Source organism: Anser cygnoides, chromosome 12 (assembly GCF_040182565.1).
Source record: "Anser cygnoides isolate HZ-2024a breed goose chromosome 12, Taihu_goose_T2T_genome, whole genome shotgun sequence".
Taxonomy (NCBI): Eukaryota; Metazoa; Chordata; class Aves; order Anseriformes; family Anatidae; genus Anser; species Anser cygnoides.
Genome location: NC_089884.1, coordinates 5411899 through 5435713, shown reverse-complemented (window position 1 = coordinate 5435713; position 23815 = coordinate 5411899). Strand labels below are relative to the sequence as shown.

The 23815-nt window shown below is 39.9% G+C and overlaps 2 protein-coding genes across 2 annotated transcripts in view; one reads left to right on the top strand and one right to left on the bottom strand.

The window, feature by feature from the left end:
• Nucleotides 1-23815, bottom strand: part of CMC2 (C-X9-C motif containing 2) — a 101658-nt gene that overhangs the window by 24037 nt on the left and 53806 nt on the right. The window lies entirely within an intron of this gene.
• CDYL2 (chromodomain Y like 2) overlaps nucleotides 1-23815 on the top strand; it is a 59234-nt gene that overhangs the window by 30520 nt on the left and 4899 nt on the right. The window contains exons 2-6 of the mRNA XM_048075069.2: nucleotides 626-1220; nucleotides 9311-9528; nucleotides 16187-16359; nucleotides 20924-21134; nucleotides 21901-22044. Of these exons, the coding sequence (XP_047931026.1) occupies nucleotides 626-1220; nucleotides 9311-9528; nucleotides 16187-16359; nucleotides 20924-21134; nucleotides 21901-22044 (1341 nt within the window). The remainder of the gene's footprint in view (nucleotides 1-625; nucleotides 1221-9310; nucleotides 9529-16186; nucleotides 16360-20923; nucleotides 21135-21900; nucleotides 22045-23815) is intronic.

Genomic DNA, 23815 nt, shown 5'->3' with positions numbered 1-23815 from the left:
TGTAGCAGTAGCAGGCTCATTTTACAAACAGATTTTTAAAGAAATCATGCCTTCAGTACTGATCTTCAGGGCCTCTCTTGTTTTTTCACATTTTGGCTCTTGCAGGTTCCCAGCTCAGGTTTGATCAGGCGTTTTATGTCTCTTCTTAATATTTTTAGAAGGGAAAATGGCCTTGCTGTCAAAATACCGCCGGGGCTACTGCATTCCTCTCATGTGTTGCCAGGTCCGTTCCTGGGAATTCTTTGTCGAACAGAAACATGTAACTCCGATCCCTAACCGTTATGTCGAGCGGCTATATACACAGCAATTAGGTCCTCATCAGCACGCAGCGTGGTCTATATAGGATCCAACGGGAATATAGTGTTGGACTGCATCCTACGAAATTAAGATAAGCTTTAATCAGGAAAATAGGTTGCTGCCTTTTGGCTAGCCTGGGTAGGCTTTCAGTGTCGGAGTCATTTCATATTTTAGGCACCGTGTTGTAGGAGCTGAATCTCATGAATACTAAAGCTGCTTTACAATGTCAAGGAGGCCTTCCTAGCTGCAAATGAAGAACACATTTCTCATGACCAAAATGCTTTTCTTTCTAATATGATACTTTTTTGATTATTTTTTTTTTTTTTAGGTGGAGAGGATTGTAGACAAAAGGAAGAACAAGAAGGGCAAATGGGAATATCTCATCAGATGGAAAGGCTACGGAAGCAACGAAGACACCTGGGAACCCGAACATCATCTCCTACATTGTGAGGAATTTATTGACGAGTTCAATGGACTACATGTTACTAGAGAAAAGCGATCAAGACATGGGAAACAGGCCAGCACTCCAAAATTTTTACGGGAAAGCCGAGGGTCATCTGTTGAGAAAATATCACATAGACCTTCTGAATCTGGGAAGGCTAAAGGGTCAGCACACAAAAGGAAGAGAATTAATCCCTCTCTTCAAAAACAGAAAAGAGGATACGCAGCAAAGCCAGCAGCTGCTAATGACAGGGCTGCTAAAACTGTAACTTACCGAACTACTCCCAGCGGTTTACAGATCATGCCACTGAAAAAGCCACATAATGGTTTGCAGAATGGAGATGGCAGTCATGAAAAAGATTCTAGACATTTTGGGAATGGCTCACAACAGCAAAACATGGATATAACTGAGCATGAAGGAGAACAAAATTTGCCCAGCGTGCTGGAAGTCAGTAACGACTCACCTGTTGTGAACGGAATTGGTATGTGATTTAAACAACTACCGTCTTTTGAGGGGGGGTAACTGCAGAAACTGCAAGCAAAGAGTCCACTCATGGAAAAATCGTTGTCAGGCTACACAAGGGGTGTGGTGAGAAGCACATAACCAAGTTTCACGCCCCTTTCCCAATACAATATGTCATCTTTTTGTCAGTTGGCTTCTTCCATTTCCCACGGAGTGGCACAAAGCAGTGTGGGCTTTGTTGCAGGTCTTGCCAGTAGGAAGCCCTTATGGGGCAATGCTGACAAGGCATGTAGTAGGAATGACAACCGAGGTATGTATATTGCTGAAACTTTGTTTTTCTATACTATCAGTAGCCTGGTAAGTATGTCTGGGTAACGTTCAGGTTCTTAAGGATTAATGTAGTCAGTGCGGAGGAATACTCAGACCTTCCAGAGCCTCGTGTTTGGCAGTGACTAGGAACACCAGAACTTGCAAGACACATTACTGATATTACTGGAAGGTACAAACAGCCTTGAAGTGAATAAGGCAATTTGCCTACAGGAAAAAATTCTTCCTAATCCCTCTAGTTACTGACTGGCTTAGTTCTCAAAGAATAGGTTCTCAGAGAACATAAATTTATGTTATCTGTAAAATATTGTGCAGTTTAATGCAATTGTGTGGCTTCTCATTACCTATATATGTACAATCTTTTTTCATCCCACCAAACTTACAGCCTTGATGATGCTTTGTGGCAGAAAGTTCCTCGCATCCATATTTAATTTGATCAAGTTCTTGATTGTTTGGTTGTATTTTTTGTTTTGTTTTGTTATGTTTGGGGGTTTGGGTTTTTTGACCTTTACTTTTGGTGTGTGTTGGTTTTGGTGTTGTTTTTTTAATACCTTTTAAAAACAGCCGGAGCCTTTCCAAATTATTTCCTCCTGCTTACTGATATAGTGGCAACACAGTCTTTTGCGTATGATTTTTTCCACTGTTACACACTGCATAAAGCTTTTCATTGAGTGATACACAGTTGCTCTTCATTATTTTTCTTGCTGGTTGCAGTTAATTTAGAACACAGCTATATGTATGATTCCTTTCATTATGCATTTAATCTGCTTTACTGTTGCCAATTCACCTTTTTGTTATGACTCAGTGAAGCTCTTCAAAATCTTTCCTCGATTTTACTCTACTTATTTGGTATTCTCTTCAAATTTTCCTCTCATATTTCTCTTCCCACTTCATTAATACATACAAGAAGTAAACTAATCCTTCTGCAGGTCCTTGGGGCAGCCAACTCCTAAACATTTGACATGATGAAAAGTAACCATTTGTTCCAATTATTTATTTCTATTAGCCACTTTCCGTAGCCCATGATAGCACTCATTTCCTTAACAGCTTCTTGTGAATCGCCCTGCCAAAAACTTTTCAAAAGTCAACATAAATTATATCACTCAGCTTTCCATTTTCTGCCCTACTGGCAACCTAGAAAATGCTACTGGATTTGGGAAGTAGAGCTGTCTTTGCATAGTCTTCATACTTGCATCTTTCAACTGCTGCAATTCAGGCATCAAGTATCTTCTTAAAAGCACGCTAGCAAAATGCATGGCCAGCTTTAAATGCGTGAGCGGCCCAGATGATGTCAATGACACAACTGAGAGCTCAGGATTCTGGGTTTTGATCGATTTGAGCTCACATGAGTCTACTTAAAAAGTTAGGTGCTTCCCTAAAAAGACTTGCATATCTAACTACAGGTGCATATAAAGTGATTTTCTTTGCTTTCTTATTGGTTCTAATGATTTTTTAATGCATTTGTTTTATGTTATGCATTGTGGAAGTTCTGATATAAAATGCATCTTTACAGTGCATTAATTCCCATAATGCAGAGGGGTTTTTTTTAATGAAGAACCAAAGGGCTACAAAGGACTGTAAGGTCAAATGAGCCTGCCATTTGTCCCCACAGAACCCAGTGAATGGTATCCACCAGCCCTGTCCAAACAATCCCTTTAAGAGTGCTCACTAGAAAACTTCTGTGCCAAAGCAGCCCAGTGTTTGGCCATGTACAGAGGGCTCCTGGCCTAGTAGCTAATGCTTCCCGTCTTGCTCTGTGATACTCAGCACATGCACAGTGGAGAGAGAAAGCTACAAAGAGGGTAGATGAGACTACCAAGAGCAAGTGGTCAAAATAAAATCACTAGCTCTTTTTCCTAGAGCTTGAGAAGGCATGTTTCCTGCTATAAGAATTTGCATCATTTTAATGTCAGATCAGAGAGCCTCGCACTACTCCTCACCAGTTCCAACAATTTATGAACTCCTCGGCACTCATTCTCGCAGGGAAGTGGTGCACAGGATGCCAGCATGCCCCTGCCATATGTCAGTTAGAGCCACGGCACCGTTTTAATCAGGGTAGATGTCACACTAAAACTGCTCTGAAATTTTACAAATCACAAATGAAGAAAGTTTCAGACAAAAAATGCCAACTTATTGAATAACAGAAGGTCTGTTCCAAACATCTTGGGTTTCAAAACTTTCTCCAGATCTGAGCCAAGGTCCCAAGGCTCCGTCCCCCGAGACCTGGAGCTCTGTGGCAGTCTGCTTGGCAGGACTCCCACGTTTAGCTTGGAGGCAGCCAGCTATGCCAGAGGTTTCAGGCTGTCTGCCACCGAGTCTGGAGGCTGAAAGCCCGGCGTGCCCCACCAGCGCTCGCAGGGCTCCCAGGCGCTATATGTAGAACAAAGCCGGAGCCCGGAGGACCTGGGTTTGGCTCCCGGACTCTGCGGCTCTCGGGCAGCCCCGTGCAGGATCCTACAAAGCAGACATCTGTGTCAGTTTTGAGCTTGCCTGTATGAAGCCCAAACAAATGGCAGCCTCATTTCGCAGCTAAGTGTACGAGCGCACAGAAAGTGTATTTAGAAATGTTAAGTTCAGTTGGTCTAGAGACGAAGAGTACAAGTGAAAGACTCCAAAAACCATCAGCCAGAACCAGTATTCCTGTGCATTATACTGATGTTTGACTCCCAGTGTATGGAGCCAAGCAATATAACTACTCCACATACTACAGCTAATCAAAAAATATCTGGTCTCTTTGCCTGTGGTATGCCCTTCACGCTGTCAGTTCTGTTGAAACAAATAACTATTTGAAAACTAGTTTTTGGTGGCTTGGACAGACTTCCACCAATTTGTGTTTGGTTTTGTACATCCTCTTGGGGATAATTGTTTCCTGCTCAAACCATAGATAAAACCCTCACGAACAGGCAATTTACCCCAGAAAGGTGTGTGTACGTCTACAGATGTTTGCACGAAATTATTCGCGTCCAAGTGGAGGCCAAGAACTCCAACGTGCGGGAGCTGGGACAGACCTCGTGTATAAAACCTCTCCTGACACCTGCACTTCCCTTCAGAAGGAGGGCAGTCATCTTTACTGACAGTTATTTAAGGGTCTGCAAATGGGAACATGTTGAAAACCTCTGCAGGAGAACATCCACCGATGCTCTGAGGAGCTAACAATAGCATTCCTTCTGGTGACATTTGTTGTCTCCTGTTATCACCTCGCTGTTTCTCTCCATACATTGTAATTGGGAGTGATTGTTTTGTCAGGTCTCCTGACAGCATCAAAAAACAGCCCCTTTTAATTTCCTCTCTCCTTTCCTACATCGCTCTATTTCTGTGCCATCTGCTGAAGAATTTTTGCTTGTCATGTATCACTAACCACTGTTTTTCTCCATTACGAAAATCTTTGTAGTCTCATGGTGCCCTTAATTTAAATTTTCTCTATGAACTTAGTCACTGTTTCCTCTTGTTTTTTTAGCTTGCTCTGTTTTATTTATTCTGGAGAAATACTGGCAGTAAGAGACAACCAAATATGCTTGCTTTCTCAGTTTGCATAAAAGCCCATTGCTTTTAGATATCTTACAGATGCTCCCTTAGCTGAAGAAGTCTGAAATTATTAGTAAATTATCACCAGAGCACTGCCTTTAAGTATGTACAGTATTAACCATTGCCCACAAGAAAGACAGAAAGGAGACAGAGAAAGGCTGTTGGAAAGACTGAGAGGAATGCCAAGCTGTTTTACCAGGCAGAATAAGGGAATGTGGTTGATTTCACCTAGAAAAATGAAACCCATAGCTCCTTTTCGGTCAGCATAAATGCGTGCTGCTAACAAAAGCAGCAGCCCAGCCCTTCTTCCCACGACATCCTGGTCGTTATCCCCATCCCCTCCCCTTTCGGTACTCTTGAGCCTACAAGATGAACCCGATCTGTTGGAAAATTAAGGAAGGTTTTGCAGGAAGGTTTTTTCCAGCTAGAGCAGTTGCTCATGGTGTGGCTGCCGGCTGGTACCCTAGTGCCGGCACCAAGTGGTGGCACAGAGACTGCTCCCTCACACCGAGTGGGGAGCTGTGATGAAAATGAGAAAAAAAGGATCAGAAAGTAAGGGGGGGTTGAGGTGTCTGTTGTCTCTTGGAGTGGAAGCAGCAGAGCAGGGGAAGGGGATGGGGAGATCCGAGCCCTCGAAAGCCTGGAGGGGTGGATCTGCTCTCTCATCTCCTACTCTTTGTCTGCCTCATTTTTTTTAGACTACATTCTGATCTGTTTCCTGCAGTGCCCAGTATAACAGAACCCCAGAGCGATCTGGAGTCTTTAGGCACCTTCCCGTTCCAACGGCAGCAACGGGAACATCGTGACATGTCCTCCCCTTTGGTGGTAGCGCAGTACAAGGTACAGGGACTGGCAGCTCAGACGATGATGTGGATTACAAGACTAAAAGAGTTTTCCTTTTGGAGAGAGGGAGGCTGAGAGGGGATGTGATCAAAGTTTATAACATCACCAAGGCCTCTGGTAAAATAAATGTGGAACTGTTGTGCGTTAAATCCCTCAATAGCCGAACTAGGGACCCCTCACCGAAACTGGTGGAACGTCAGATAAAAGCGCAGATGAAAGGAAATTCTCCTCTGTGTAGTGGTTACTAAACTTCTCGAACTCATACCACAGGAGGCTGCAGAGACAGACAGCATCAACAGGCTCAAAAAGGGATTAGAGAAATCCATGGAAAGGTCCACGAGGAAATACTGAAGAAAATGGGAAGGATCAGTCTTCTCATATTCCTGTCCAATATGAGGGATGATATTAGGGCAAAGGACTGCAGAAAGTGGACAACTTGGGTTTCCTCCTTAAGTAGCATTCATTATTGCCATTTTCGGAGGAGTACTGCATGCACCAGTGGTGTGGAAATGTCTTAAGTTCCCTTAAGAAGTACTGAAACTTCTAAATACCAGTATGTGTTTAGGTACCTTCACAAAAAAGTTAATGATTACATTACTCTCCCCGTACAGGAAGAATTATTTTCTGCTTCCAATTTGTACTTGGACTGAGCATCATATACTCACTGCTAAGCCGGTAAACCACGTTTAGAAGTACCTAAAGCCTCCTCACTTAATTCGTGATGTCCGTAATTTATTTCACATGCATTACAGATTGCTTTGTGAAGGCCTCTTTTTTCCTGACACAGCCATTTTTCATTCTGACATGCTGAGGTACTGTTACCCTTGTGTGCCTTAAGCAGGTGCTAACTATTAAAGCTCGTGCAAAGACAATCTGGATGCTTTAGTGGCTCCAGAGCAAGCCTTCAGTAGCTCCATCACATCTCTGCAGCTAAATCGGCCTGATCTCTCAGGAGTGTTGTCTTTGGATTTTGCTGATCATTTTCTCCGGTTTATCAGATTAAACAAGATTACAAGGATGCACTGTATACACTGAGACAACAATTTACTCACTGCATCTTGTTCTGTTAATCATCCATTCTTGGAAATTGCGCTTTTCCATTTACGTTTCTCTCAAATTTAATTTAGATATTTCTCTGCCGAGGTTAAGTTTTTGTCAGCTGGCGTGCAGGCAGTTAGAATACAGATAAGATCTATAATTTCTTACATCATATGTTTAATTTACAGACCAACTACATTACTCGAACAAAGAAGAATGTGACAAAAAACTTGAAATAAATTATTTCTGTGAGGCTTTTAGCTGATCTGGATTATCTGTGTGAATTAATCTTCTACCATTCTCTTAGTGTCTGTATTTAAAATAGATGTAGCTTAATCTTCTACGCTAGGTAGATTATCAGTACAGTTAGTTGGACACATATTCCACTTAATGTTCATTCATGCCTCTGGTTTTATAAGTTCTTTATACTTTTCTGGGAGTTTTACCTCTTCATATCCTAGTAGTTTGTTGCTGGGTCAAGCAATATAGTAAGGACTGAGTAGATAAAAATATAATATCTGCATGTCTACCCAAATCAAATAGTTAATTTGTTTCGCTATATTATACTAATTATTTCAATTCTTGAAAATTTCAAATTCGGCTGGCTTCAAATACTTTTTTTTTTTTCAAATTGATGATTTAACCTAATTTGTCACAGACATTCATTTGCACCAGTTAAATCCTCTCTTTATTACAATAAGGACAATGTTTTGGATGGGATCTCTTAGTTTAACTATGAAAAGAGTTTTATGACCGACAGAAATAGCAGACTTTTTAACAAACATACATTTCTGTATGTAGATGTGTGTGTACACCATGCACACCCATTCTATGAAGAAGCCAAGGGAGGTACCAGTTAAGTACTCTGAAGCGCTCTACATATTTTTAACATCACATATCATAACTGCAGGGTGTACTGCAGGGTATTTCACCTACTGAACAATTCCACAGGCCATTGCCAATTGTGAGCTACCAGACCATTCAGTTAGCTACACAAACATCAAGTTGAAACATAGCTGACATAAATGGAAGGTAACTGGCTTTGCTTTAGAGAGTGATCTGTTATGAATTTACCATTCAATTCCACTCCAACAGAGCATTTTTAATTGGAGAGTGGTCATTTAAGCCATAAAATTTAAATTATGTTCTATTCATGTCATCTCCCCTTTAAAAATTTTCAGCTGTTTCATCCCAGATGCTGGAATGAATTTGCATTGGCAAGGTTTGCATCTTAGCCTTTCTCTAAGAGGGAGTATCGTAACTTTACGTCTATTTAAACAAACAAACAAAAACATTTGGAAACTATTTCAATGAACAGAGTGGCTTTAATCCCTGTTCCTCCCTGTTCATCAATAACCTGCCCCTGCTTTACTTTTAATGGCAATTGTGTGAAGCTTCTATAATTAGAAAAGGAGTCTTGCATAGAAATCTTGTCAAGATTTTCCGACGCATTGCCTATCACAACGGAACTGCAAAGATGAGCAAAATAATAACATACAGGTCATACAAACTGTATGTCAAAATAACCTGCTTTTACAGAATAAACTGTTATTACTCTCATTTATGTTTCAGAAGGAACTTTTATCTTTATTTTCATAGTTCTGTGTTTTTTTTCCTAATGCTGGATACCCTCCAAAATGGCATCGGCATTAATCCTTTCAATGTACGAGGTCCAATATCAACATCGTATCTGTCAGAAGTCAGCTTATTATTGTGACTGCAAAATGTAATGAGGAGAAGCTTGGGATCAGAGCAGTGATGGCTAACTGCTACTTCTAATGCTAACCATATGGGTAGAGGGAAGGGAAATCCAGTTGTGGTATCTATCAGCTCAGTAAGAACTCCCCTAACTTGCCGTCACATAGAGATGTGCAACGAGAGACAACCTGTGTTAAAATTATCATTTCATAATCACTTTTCTTTTTGGTCGTCATAAAAGAAAGAAAATGTAACTTTGAAAGATGGAATTTGGATGAAACCTGCCTTGTCAAGTTTGTCCAAAGCTGAATTCGAATTTCCTAATGAATTCAGGGATCACCCCAAAGTGATAGGACAGACCATGATACAACTGCTTTCATCTTCAAAGCAGAGCTGAATCCCATTAAGAGTACCAGTCCCACATGCTACAAGTCATTTGACCCAGTGGTTGTCTGATCAGAGAACAAAAAGGAACTGCATGTTGGAATATACAGGCTATAAAGAATAATAGGAATGGCTTGAGGCCATATTTGACTAGACAGGCATATTTCTGATTTATCGAACTTATCATGTAGAGGCTATTGTAAATATTGCATTATGTTTAAACTAATAAAAAGTATGACTCCATTTCTTTGAAAGTATAGACATAATTATGCTCTGATTATTTCCATCTGAAAGGTTCTTCTCTGGCCAATGGCAGCTTGAATCTACACAGCACTGTGAAAAGGAAACTAGATGGGGAAAAAGATTATGTCTTCGATAAGAGACTGAGATACAGCGTGCGTCAAAATGAAAGTAACTGCCGGTTCAGGGACATTGTAGTCCGGAAAGAAGATGGTTTCACACATATTTTGCTCTCGAGTCAGACTTCAGATAACAATGCACTGACCCCAGAGGTAAGCATGTAGCCCTAAAAGCCAAAGAAACCATGCTGATGTGTGGGTTATCTTGGAAATACTGCACTTGAGCTGTATTCTATGTATTTTCATGCTAATTTATTATCTTAAAAAAGAAATTATGGAGTTCAGATATATTTAATTTTTCCATGGTTGGGATTTCTATCGAAAAAAATGCAATGGAAATTGATTTTGAATTGGCATGTCTGAAACTGAAAACTGGAAGGAAGGAAAGGAATGACAGTCTGTACTTCCAGCATGGAGCTGTATGAAGCTGTTGTTCACATGCTGAAGTAATTGATATTTACCGTCCTTAGTAGAAATCTGGTCTCTTTCGTTATATTAATTTAAACAGTGCTCCAGTTGTTGCATATGGAGGTATTTGAGGCTATATCCTGAAACAGTAACAGTAAAACTATACCTCAATCCCTAATTGCTTGTTTTCTGAATCACTTTATGAAATCTTTAGTTATGAAATCTTTGCCAATTAAGGGTTCTAGTCTCAGCTGAATTGCATAAAGATGTTCAATATATACATGATACTAATGAATTCCCTTGTTCCAAAACATTATACACTTACGGTCAGACTTGTAGCTTGTACTACGTGGTCACAGGAAGGGCTGAGAAGCTGTGGGCCCTGAATTTGACTCCACCTTCCCAAATGCACACATACACATGGACATTAATACCTAGAATTATACTAAATAGTTAAAACTGTCGGTACATACCTTTATCGCTCCTAGTTTTTAATCTATTTAATATTTAAAAGGACTATCTCAGTAATTATCTTAGAACACCAAACACCTGCTTTTAATACTAGTCCCTAAAAACACGCTAGATGATTGCATCAAATCCATCATTCCATCCATGTATTAATTGCCACTAATTGACACTGCAGGTAATTTAAATGAAGAGCTCAAGGGCCTGAAAAAAGGTAGGAAATCAAGGACTTAGCATGTTCAGGCTGAACAGACATATCTTTACACTACTGGCTGTGCTGTTCCACATCAGCAGCGTTCAAATGCACTGCCCCATGAATTAATTCAAGCTCTTCAGGTCTGCCAAACCAATCTGTTTCGTTCTTTGAAAACTTTCAATATGCCCGGAGCCCACCTCTGCCTAAGAATAAATGATGAGCACGTAATAGTCCTCTCCTTGCATCACCAGCATTGACTATTTCTAGAACCTTTATGGGAGCTCATTTGACAACTCGGAAATACATTTCAAAGAACTACTTTACTGACCAGAATCTGGATAGCCAGGAATTAATCAAGGTAATGAGCTCTCTGCACTTGTCTGTTTAAAACTCATCCAGGCTGAGAGCAATTGAAAGCTGTTAGCCTCTGAAGGCTGCTTGCTGGCAACCACGAAACTGCTTCTTTGGCCTCGCTCCAGGCTGCAGCCCTTGGGCACTCGCCACAAAATCCAGCACCTCCCATGTTGGTAAATTCAGCAAAAATTTAAGAAACTGAAAGGGGTATGTTGAATGTGCTGTCCCTACAGTTTGTCACCCATGGCCATAGCTAAGGTAAACTGACGGAGTAGTTCAGGGAAGGTCCAACAATTTTATTTTGGCCCCTTACAGCACCACTGAATAGAAAGGCACAAAACCCAAACTCCTACAAGATGTAAGAGGGTGTGTTTCGTTTTGCCAAAAGAAACGCTAACTTCAAGCTCGATTAAACATTCAGTAAATTATGTTTGCCAAATAGAAAATGATTAACTTGCAGAGAGCAGGTTTACTCAGCGTGGTCAAAATAGCGGTCTGGTTATTCTCAGCCATCCACGTTAGGAAAAAATAAATAAAAAAAGGGAAAGGTGTGCATTGCCCACAATCATTATAAAATTAATCTCATAAAAAATCACTCTCACCTGTAAACACCCCTGCTCCACTGCTTCCCTTTGGGTTTTACCTTAATCTTCAGATGGAATCCAATCGTTTAGTTCATTCGTTGCCCTCTGCTATTTCTGCTTTAATTTCACTTTAATTAAAATAACGAAGAACTTTAGAATTACGGCACAGTGTTCTGCATGTCAAAGCTGACTCAAAACAAAACTTTGCCTCCTTATCACTGACATGATACTGCACTTGTGGCCAGGAAACTTACTTCTACAAGGAAAAAAAAAATAAAATAAAAGGCTTAGAAAAGTCTACCTGAATCTTCATCCTACATTTTGGTAACCACATCACACCTGTGGTTTAGCACAAAATGTGTCGAGGCTCTTCCAGCAGCATTTGTGCCTCCCGAAGTTGGCTCAGTGCCGCTACAGTAATTGAGATTTTTCTACAAAATGTACAGGGACTATAGAAATCCTTCCTTACATTTTACAAGACCTTATAAAACTTTCAAGCCAGTGTCATGAAATGGCATAGCTTGGTTTTTTGATTGGTTTGGTTTGGTTTGGTTTTGGTTTGTTTTTGCAGTGGCTCAGGCTTGCCACTTTTAAAATTAATTTCTAAAGCAGATATGCAAAAATATTTCATCATTACTGCTTCCATTAGGGCATTGTCTCTCACAGGCCTTTTGCTGCTTCTGAAGTTCATTCTCCAATTTTGATGCTGCTGCTGTTTTATCTAAGCACAATGCAAGGATCCAAGTTCTGTTTCAATTAAATGGACCCTTCCACTGTTTTTACGGCATATTATTAATACAGATAGGAATTAATATTCCACTGAATTAAACACAAAAGGTACCCCAAACAGCTAATGTGTGCACTGAAGATGGATATAACTACCTCAATTACAGTTCACCTACAAAATGGCAGGTTTCAAATTTCTAGCCATGAGAACCGAAGGGTTTAAAGTTCTACCAGGAGCATTTTAGAGCACTGCCTTGCCTTCACTTTGCCTTACTTACAACTTTTTCTGACTTTTTAAAATAAAAACGGTGGGGGAGCAGATACAATTTTACCGTTTTCTGTATTTTTGCTCTCATACAAAGACAAATTATTTCTTTGGCCACACTTATGCCTGAAGCCAGCCGTACAGGTTCATAACTCCTCTGTTTGTCAAACAGAAAGGACTCAGAATCTGTTTGCATAAAGAGCCAGTGAGTAACAAAAAGTGCGTTTGTGTAAAAAGGCACAATTGAGGAAGAGGCTCCAAGAACAACTGAATGGCTTTAAAATTTTGTTTTACTGTAATATTTACAGAATATTTACCTGTAAGGATATCAATAACGAATCCTCAGAGATTCAGAGAAATTAACCTTTTAATCTAGTATTTCTATTTATATAAACAAGAGACTTCTGTTGAAGACACTTTGTATAATTAAGGCGATAAATTCCCAGCTTCCCGATTTCCCCAGAATGTAAGCAATATTGAAAGCAAAGGGCACCAAATGCCTTTTAAAACTTCCTCTGTCCTGTGAAAGGCATTAAAATAAACTTTTAGAAGTTTAATGAAACCTTTAAACATTTTATGTTTGTTTTGCAATACAAGGTGTCCTATTAAAGGACTAACCAACTTGTTTTCTTGACAGGATTAAAAAAAATGAGCAACTTTTGAGAAAGTGATAATTTTATTATATATTTGGGTTTCAATAAATCAGTAAGTGAAGCATTAGGGTTGGTCTGAATTTATAAGCTGATAGATTTTCAGAAGCTGAAGGACTGGGCCATACTGTTTTGTATAAAGCTTATTCAGAAATGTTAGTCAAATAAATGCAAATAAAAATGCTGCCCCCACAAGTGATAATTGCCTAAAAGGACATTAAAAAAAAACTAATTAAAAAAAAAAAAAGCTTGGAACTGGAGAATACTGCTGTGGAGCCCTGCAAATAGTGGCATTAGGTCTGGTCCATTACAGAAAGAAAAAAATTTAATTGGACAAATGCCACAGTTATACCAAAATGAAGGAAGGTTTAAGTACCATGGAAGAGAGAAGAGCTTAGAATCTGATAAAGAAATGGAACTAAGACACATAGCATCTCTCTGAAGAGACTGAATTCATTGCTGCATTAAATAGAAATTCATACTTAAACACAGAGAGCACGTTCTGAACCAAAATTATATTTAGAGTAGTGCAGTTTAATACACAGTTCTCTAACCCTAAATACAAACCATCTCTTTTATCGTATTTTATTATTAGTAGCTTTGCTGTAATCATATAATCATCTACAGGGAAATATCCATACCTAAATAATCAGTGCTGAAAGCCACGGTGCCAAGGCATTCAGAAGCAACAGAGCACAGCAGGCTGGATGCAGATAGGCTGAGGGACAAGGCGACAAGGTAACCAGGTGAATTTGGGGCGGCACAGCCAAGGAGTCGTGTCACAGAACAGGGGAGTGACAACTGACTTCACTGGATTCAGTATATTCCAGCGAGCTCTGAGCACCTTTTAATAATGGCATTAACATCGAACTTACAGATATTTCCAAAAACAAAACAAACAAACAAACACAAAAATCTTTTGGAGATCGAAAACACTTCTACATTACGTTTTTCCATTTTGTCATGCTGTTTTCTTTTGCTAGAAATTAGGGAAGCGGTGGAAATAAATTTCCACTCCTGCTCAAAAATACTCTCCAGAATATTGTCAGAGCCTCCCCATTTTCAACCATATGCCAGAAATCAATTCCTACAAATGGACCTTCAATATCCCTCTCTCCAAAACACTGAAAAAACAGTGACAGGAGAATATTGGTTCTTCCTAAAGGTAGTATAATCTCTGCTCCAAATTTTGGTGTACCAACTCTAAGATGGCTTTAGCAATCCAAATCGCTAAGGGGTAAGATAAAAAGGAGCCAGGGTTGTAGTGGTAGGGATGTGTTTGAAGGATAGCAGCGGTAACATCAAAGAGGTGGCACATAAGCAAATGTCACTGGAGGAAGGGGAACAGAAGGGGAACTCAGTGAACAGAGTACCACTTCGTGGCAGAGCTCCTCAGTGTACATAAAAATGTTTGAGTGTTAGTCTGTGATATTATTTATACGCCTTCCCTAAGAAAGAGCAGATTCTGGGAACGGGCAATCTTGCACTCACGTGGAACTAAGAAAATCAAAATATGTATTTTTTATTTCTAATATCTACCACCTTCTAAAGTTTCTTTTTCAACTTTGGACAGAGATTTGTTGGGTTTTTTTGCCTTTGTTTGCCCTTTACAAAATGTGCAGTTTTGCTATATTTTTACCAGCCGAGGGCTAAACAGCCTCTGAGATTCTTAGAAGAGCCAGTACTTGCAATATTCCTAATGCCATTTTTGTACCTGCACAAGAGTTTCTAATGCACATCCACATTCTGTTGCTTTTAATTGCTTCACTTCCACCCACCGCCACATACTCGGTAGTGCAGCAGCTCCGAAGTGCACGTGTAAAAGTAAAGCACGTGTAGTAAAGCACCTAGAATTCACCACCTGCTTTCTGACGTCCCAGCCTCAGCAGCCAGTAACAACAGGGTGTTTTTATGCAAACGTATGGAAAGCAGACAGGTAGCACCGCACTCCATGGCATGAACATACAAGTTCAAACTTGTTCGCAGAAGCCACAACATTTCTAATAGAAGCCTACCTATTTAAAAGAGTAAAAATAAAACTTCTGTGTTTCTTAAATAAAACACTTTGGAGATCTAAAGATTTTTTTGGGGGGGGAAAAGAAGGTAGTGAACAGAAATAATCACGAGCTAAAAATCTTGGTTTTCTCTCGGGGAAACCAAATTTGATGTCCCAACCACCTTGTGCTGTCTTTTACTTAAATTTACTCTGAGAGCAAATGAGAAAAAATTGGCTGAGCAGGGCCCTGTGCATAGGAGGTGCTTGGACACACGAGGATGTTCAAGCCCAGGCAGTGCCACGCTAGGTGAAATCAGGGCCCTACCGAAGCAAAGAGCAAAGCACTGACGAGAAGAGGGGAAGCTCAAATTGCTTAAATCGATTACAGCTTACGAACTGTGCTGAACTGTGACAAGTTACTCATCAGAAGTTCATGAAATAACATTTCCTTTTAAAAATCATTAAGAAAACAATTGTACTCAGATGAAAGGCTATTTTCTTACAATAGCAGCAGCTCAATCCCATACAGATTTTGATTAGTTTGATTTATGGTGCGATTAATAGCTTGATCCAGTCCTACATCAGAGTGTAAAAATGTCTTTCTCTCTAGTGGCATTTTTGTTCTAACTTTTGTAGGCTGTAACAATACACTGACCACAGAAAAATGAATAATATATTTGTCATGATGTTGTATACGATGTCCTCTTGTGCTACCTCGCTCTGGTTCAAGCCATACAAACCAAAGCAGTTGAAGAACTGAAAGATGGGGTTCACAGATTTTATTTACAACCTGTTGAGGTTTAAAGGCTATTGTTGTGTTACAGTGATGTACACTGAATTTTGAAAACAAAAAAGCGGTATTTGAAATTATTAAATTGTAAGCAAATAGCATAAACTAGCTAGAATTTCCCATAGAACAAGCAAAGAACAGCCAAGCTCTAAAACCTCTTTGAATTAATAAGTATCTACAAAGCACTTCCAAAGACAAAATACTTTGCGAACTCTCAGTGTTATCATTCTATTAAAATTATATAAATATATATCATTGATGTAAGTATTAATAGTGCCCAAAATTTAAGTCTCTCAAAATCAATAAGGTTTGTAAAAGTAGGGAAATGATATTGCAACGGCATGCATGTCGAATTGTTTACTTTTCTTTATCCACAGATCATGAAGGAAGTTCGGAGAGCATTGTGCAATGCATCAGCTGATGACAGTAAACTCTTACTTCTCAGCGCAGTGGGAAGTGTATTCTGTAGTGGCCTAGATTACTCATATTTAATTGGCAGGTTATCCAATGACAGAAGAAAGGAAAGCACTAGGATTGCAGAAGCTATAAGGTGACCCAAGCTTACCTATGATCTCTAAATTATGAAATGCAGTGTGTGATTATAAAGATATTTATCAGGTCCAAAAATGTTGTATATTTAAGTGTTGATTGCCTTCTAATTATAGTCCTACAAATTTGTTTAGTAAGAACCTTGGACCTTTCCTCATTACAAAAGAAAGCACAATTATTCCAGTGCTAACTATCCACAGGGATTTATTTTATTCCACTTCTCTGTATTTAATACTTCAAATTAATCCTCCAAATTCAAATACAACTTTGTTGTTGTTTTTCCAAATTCGCTATTGCTTCGTTTTCTAAAGTGGTTCCTGAAAGGCAGATATTTTACTTGTTTTAATGTTCATCATTTTAATGAATTTCAGTACAAATGGGAATCCATGGTTTAGTCATATTCTGTTGAAACAGCAGTTTTCCACTGTATTTCAGAACCTTATTAGAAGGGTCTCCACTCTTTCTTAAATTTAAATTACTTAATATATATGCAAATGTAGTTTTATTTTCATAACTAAAATGTGACTTTCCTTATATATATATATCATGTTACCTTAATAGAAATCCAGGGTTTATGACATGCAGTCTACAAATCAATCTGCACAATACATCACCAAATCTTTCCATTATCCACAAGGTATACTTTATTCTTATTTGGCAGATCTTCCAGTATAAATCAACATCGCCCCACTGAAGTCAGTGGTATTTCACCAGTCTGTACCAGCAGAGGGTTTGGTCTCTTAATTTTTTACTTCCTACAAATACGATTCTTCTGAGAGCTTTAAAATTTTAAGCAGCAAATTCTAACAAATCTATGAAGGAATATTAAAGAATTTGTCTTACAATGGACATGTATTTTGGATGTATTTATAAAATACGAGAGTAGGTACAGTTGTTACGTGATGTGTTAACCACCAATTATCTTGGTTACAAGTAATGCAGATCAGTTTTGATTCTCACTTTAATACTTTTGAAATTCTCAAAATATTTTGAAAGAATTAAAATGTACTTCTTAAACATAATAAATCATGACCTGTTTTTAACACTTTAGCTATGCTTGAATATCACTTAGTGATATTAAAAAAAAATCCCTTTGAAGGATACATCTTAAGTATTTCTTAAATACGAGGCATTTTTAAAAATGCAGAACCAAAAAAAAAAGAAAAGAAAATGGGAGGGAAGAAAATCAGTATTCTTGTTTGAAAACACAGGCACACTCGCACTCCCTGAAAAGATATAAATTTAATACTATTTGTGCAAATATTGTGTAGAAAGGTATTGTTATATATGTACACAATTACCTACACACATTTAATACACAGGTATACTTACCAGTTCAACATTTAAATGACAGTAAGTCAGACTGCAAGACTGTTTTCCTGTCCTTGGGCTCACCGAACGCTCCTGAAGTGCTCGTACAATGTACTTCTCGTCAAGAATGTCGGCTTCAGGCCCACTGGAAATAGATTTTTATTGTACTTCTGGAAACAATACACTACGTTTTCCATTTAGCACCGTCTGTGCTTTCTGTGAACAAAGGACTCAACTCATGGAAAATACACCATAATAAGAGTAGTGAAAATGCAGGCTTCCCTTTTTCAGTGGCTAGGATGTCCTCAAACACATTAACGCATCTCTGCCTTCACTGCTCTACATCAAGTTAGAGTAGCATGCTTCTACAAACATGAAATTAAAGTCTTCATTACCATGTGTTTTCCCTTTCTAAACTGCGGATCCCGTATACTGACCACAAGTCAAAACTAAAGTTTAAATACCCACCAAATCTCATCTCACACGAACGATGTATTCCTTTGGCCCCCATCCTCACCCGCTGCCTTTGGGGCTTGCAGCTCACAGATGCGTGGTGCTGCCGCTTCTCTCCAGCCACCATCCAGACACGTGCCTGGCATTGCACTCCTGCAGCAGGGAGAAGGCAGACAGATGACTGCACAGCAGCTACACATGCATGGCCTGCAGTGTCCTGCACACAAAAGACTCGTGGGAAGCATTCCCAGCGCCAGCCTGCCTTGTCGCACCACCAGACAGGTACCAGGACAGGACCCGATATGTAAAATTCTGGGTATGGCCAGAAGAAAGGACGGACGACCTTACTTGCTGAGCTTCTTTACAGACTTGGACATGTTTATGAGCCCTGACTGCAGCACTGCAACAACACAGAGGCATCCCAAAGTGTGTCCGACGGTCAGCTTTCCAGACCTCCTCTAGCGAAAACAAAGCCTTCTGTACATGACACTTTCCTACCTTCAAGCTTCAGGTTCTGCTGTCAAGCAACAATTACAACTTTCAGTCCTTTTCAAAGACTTCCTTGAATTGAAACAAGGATCTTCTATCCCAGCAGCTACACGTGAACTTCTGGTTTGGAGGCACGGGAACGTGCCAGGTTCTGAGGACAGAGAACTCACTGAAACAAGTGATGTCCTAAGCAGGGAACACCGATAAGTGGAGTGCAGCTTCTGCAGACCAAATACAGGCATTTGTTCCCCTTGTAAGCTCCCAATATTTTAGCTTTCCACTCCATCCTATAGATGGTATGTTCCATAGCCATCCGTTGTGCCATACTCCGTTCCCCATCCTCCCCTCGTGACAGAGGCTCAGTGTCTTCCCAATGATCTGCTCCACTTTCAGTCCACCTCCAAGCCTTCCTTCCTTGCTCACTCATATGAAGATTTCACATTTCCTTCATCCCTTCCCCTTCATTAATGTGTTCTGCTTTGTTCCTCCTGCCCATCATCTCCCCGTTTCCTCTCCACACCACTAATCTCTCTTCCACAGTCACTTCCAGGTCCCTTTTGCTTTCTGCTTTTCTCCACAAATCTTCTTCTGCCTCCACGTGGTCCTCAGATCTGCTGCCATCACTTAGCCGTATTGCTTGTTCTTTTTGCCTATCTTTTGTTACACCCCTCTTTCCCATGCGTAGTCCTACTAGCCGAGTTGATGACATTACTACGGATCTCAAAACTCTGGAATTAATCAGGTGCAGTGATCCGCAGTCACTACTCAAGCCCATAAACAAGAAATAACAAGACAAGGGAACAGCATTGCTTCTGCAAACAAAAATGAACCTCAACTCTCCATAACCCTGCCGTCCTCTAGAGATTGTTTTGAACACATACATACGGTGTTCCTTATTTCAGCCACTTTGTCTTTTCTCTGATCTTCTCTTTTATTCCCATGACTATAGTCTCAAAGTCAAAAATCAAATCCTTACTAGATGGCTTGAAAAACAGAACTCGGTCATTGAACACTTAATGCTTAAGAGACATCAGACTCTTTGTTTCTATTTAAAATATAGCTAAAGTCCTTGCACTTCGGTCCAATAAAATACTTATCGTTTTTGCCAAATCAGCACTCTGACATGCAAGGCACACCTCCTGTTCCCAGAAGCACGAGTCTCGGTCCTCATGACCTCAGGGAGAGATCTGCAACTCATTGAAGGGCACCTTTGACAAAAAATCACATTCTTTCCTCAAATCAGTCGGCAATGATGCACTCTGGATCTAATAAATACCCAAGGCTGGAACAGAATAACCTATTTTGTTCTGAGCTTGATTTATATATGTCTCTCTTCTAAAATAACTGAGCATCTTGTTTGCCTTCATATACCTGCTGTGTGCTGAGCTGCTGGAGCCCAGAATTTGCCCTCAGTTACACTCGTTTTTTTCCTAATTGGTGCATAGGCTGTTCCACTCAACAGATGTCTTTCCACAGTTCCTGGTAGGTGACTTATTTAAAGTATCTCCTCAGTACACGGAATTTAATATGTTCGAATTCATTCATCCAGATGAATTGGATCGCATTTACTTCCCTGTTATTTCCAATTGCTTCACATTTTCAGTTGTAAGTGGGCAAGGGTATCTACTTCGTTATGCCTCTGCCCAAGTCAATTGCAATGAAGACCCAACAGACCTCTCATGAAATTCTTTCCTGCTCAAACATTTCTCTTTCTCTCTGAATCCCCTCTGGGGGTCTTGTTCTTTCAGCGGGTGTGCCATGAGCATTCACTGTCTCCCAATCCACTGACAGGACTTGCAGTAACCTTTGAGATAAGATTTTTTAAAGAACTTCTTGAAAACATAAATACTCAACAATACTCCTACGAGCTTCTTGTCCTTCATGCTATAATATGTTCATCAAGTTGGCCAAACCAGACCATCAGAGTCCATACCAGCCATTCTGGAACAAACGGAGAAGCACTACATACAAACTCATGAGTTACTGGTCTACAAGTAACACTGACCCTAACCACACCATTCTGCCAAAGCAGAGCAGTCAGTGCATTCCAATTAGCCAGTTCATACACAACATATGCAAAAGTATTTAATATGCCAGGTACTCCAAATGATTAAATAGCTAAGTATGAGAGTCATTTTGTGTGTGTAAAGTAGAAAATATCTTGCAATTCTGACCTCATAAAAATGGGCCATGGCATTTATTGTGTTCATCTGTGGTTCTGACTTGTTTTCAGATTAAATGCTTTTAAGCTCAGGAATTCATCTAAGTGTTACTTTTGTATTCAAGATCTTTCTTTTATTTTTTTATTTTAGGGATTTTGTTAAAGCTTTTATTCAGTTTAAGAAGCCAATTGTGGTTGCTATCAACGGCCCTGCTCTTGGGTTAGGAGCTTCTATTTTGCCACTATGTGATATCGTTTGGGCAAGTGAGAAGGCATGGTTTCAGACACCATATGCAACAATCCGACTCACTCCAGCTGGCTGCTCATCTTACACATTCCCACAAATTCTGGGTGTTGCACTGGTAAGGTTTTCCACCTAAAACTGCTGAAGAACCTTTGTTAAATTCATGCTGTTCTTTCTCTCTTTAAAAATTAAAACAGAAAACAACTGTTTCTCTGAATTGTCGTAGATGGAAATGTAATCCATGCAAAGTTCATCTAATGCCTACCAATTTCTTTTCACAAAATGATCTCTGAATTCAATAAATTGCACATGCTGTATGCAAGAAAGACTGAACACAGTTTGAAAAAGCAAAAATTGTCAAGATTATGGTAGAAAAGGGAAGAAATGCATTAGCAGAATGATGCTGCAGAATACTTTGTGTTGCGTTAGCACTGCACAGTAACAGAGCTGGATTCTGTTATCTGCTTCTCTAAAGTAGATCCCTAGTAATTCCAGTAAGGCTGCTTAGTTTTTACCAGAATAACAATGCAGAATTTGCCCCACAAAGTATTTCATGCTCTGTTCCATGACTCGGCACAGTAACGCTGTATCACCGACAGTTACTCTCGTAAAATCAGCAATACGGATTCATCGTTCATGCCAGCACATTTCACTTACGCGAAACCCATGCTGTGCTCTGGCCACCTGCACAGTCCTTAAATAGCTACCAAAACTCCTTTTGAAGTATTTTGCAGTATGGAAAGATACAGCAAACCGTTTGTAAATTTAATCTTGCAAAATAGCAGGCAGGTGTGGAAGAAAAATTTAAAGCAAAAAGGAATCATGGAAAATTAAGGAAAAAGGAATTTTGACCCAAGATCTCAAGTAATCTTTTGGTTTCACAGGCAAACGAAATGTTGTTCTGTGGGAGAAAGCTGACAGCGCAGGAAGCCTGCAGCAGAGGACTAGTGTCCCAAGTGTTCTGGCCAACAACGTTTAGCCAAGAAGTGATGCTGCGGGTGAAGGAAATGGCCTCCTGCAGTGCAGTGGTAAGGAGTCCAACTGCTTTGTGACTAAGTTACGCTTTGCAGAGGTAAGGTGTGCTTCCGAGGCTCATCATGTCAGAAAGCAGGTCCTCAGCCATAACTGTGGAAGAGGGCTAGCAACAGAAAATCAGGATTGGGATCAGCAGTCTCGTGGAGATTCCAATTTTTCAGGTGCAGGGAGGGTTTTCACTTCCCCATCTCCACATTTATTCAATGTGCGGAGCCGCCCTGCCACAGATTTTGAAAGGGAATTTCAGCACAGGTTTCTTTCATGAAGAGAGTCTGAAACAATGCAACTATACTGGGAAATCTCTGCAGGACCAGGAAGAAAACCTGTTTGCCTTTCACACTGTCCTGGCCCACTATGTTTCAGCTGACTGCCTTCTCTTGTGCACCTGCCTAGTTCCTGACTCCGCACAATGTCCTACGCGAGCACCCGAAGGGAGGGGTAGTGCCAGCTAACATCCACTGCAACGAGACACAGGGGATTTGCATGCACTCTGGCCGCAGTATTATGACTGCCCTGTTGTGTATATAGAAGTTGAAAGAAAATCCTTTCCTATTTTTACTTTCTAAGGTTCTCCCCTTCAGGCATCTATGCTCCCATTCCAGGCACATCCTTGTTTTAAAAAAAATGCAGTGAAGAACATGATACAGGCTGCAGTAAAACTGCACTAACTGAAGTGCAAATTGCTACCATTTCTTTTTATACTTCCTATGCCTGAAACTCTCTTGGCATCCCTTAGTTTCATTTAAAAGATCTGTTGTAAAAGAGAAGGTAGAGACACGGGAGATTTTTAATTAAATGAAGTGTAGATTAGATCTCACCGAAGACATTCAGAATGAAACTCTGGAAATGTAGCATAAGCTTATTTGATCACGCTGATATAACGTGCATTATGAGTTGGGAAAACCTCTGGGCCTTACTGAGAATTTTTCTTTCTTTCACGGCTATTGGCTGCCAAGGAAATCTTCTCCTGAGACCTGTTGGAAAGAGCAGTGCTAACTTGTGGACTAGGACGAGAGTTAAAACTCTCCAAGACCAGGTTTACTCCCTGAGATCCTCAGTGCCAACCAGGCTGAAGTCACAAAAACCGTGCATGTGAGGAGCTCGTCCCAAGTCGCTGTGGATACTTGTTCACAAACAGAGAAAAAAAATGTGCAGGCCCCGCTATTTACAGTCAATGCCATTTACTTGAGTTACAGAAATATTATTCTGGAATAACATTGTTGAAACCTAAAACAGATAGGAACTGGGCTTAATTTGTAGGTGTCATCAAGGCTGCCTCTCCTTTAACCATTAGGGCTTAGTAACCATTAGTTTTAAATTAAATCTTCTGTCCCCAAAATTCAGCAGTTTATGAATTATTATAGTTTTGTTTGGCTTGTTGGGCTCCTTGTGAGATACATATTTGCATTATATATTAGAAAATAAATTTATAGGAGGCAATCTCATTGGGTCCAAAAATGGTTCTGGGAGAAACTAGAGTTGTTCGTGCCTTCAGGAACCTGCAGCAACTATGAAGGACCTGAGACTGGGCTTTCCGATGGAAAAACTCCAGTGATTTCTTGTGACTGATTGCATTATGCTAAGCAAATCTACCTCCAGAACACAGTCAGGGGTGCTTTTTTCACTAAATGCCCTTCTGTTATTAAATATTTCACTCTTACAAGCATTTAAGAAAATAAACTCTAAAGGTATTTGCAGTAAAAGCCCATTCCTCCTCATTTCTGTTCTGGTACGGAAATGATGCATGGAGAACAACTGTTAAAG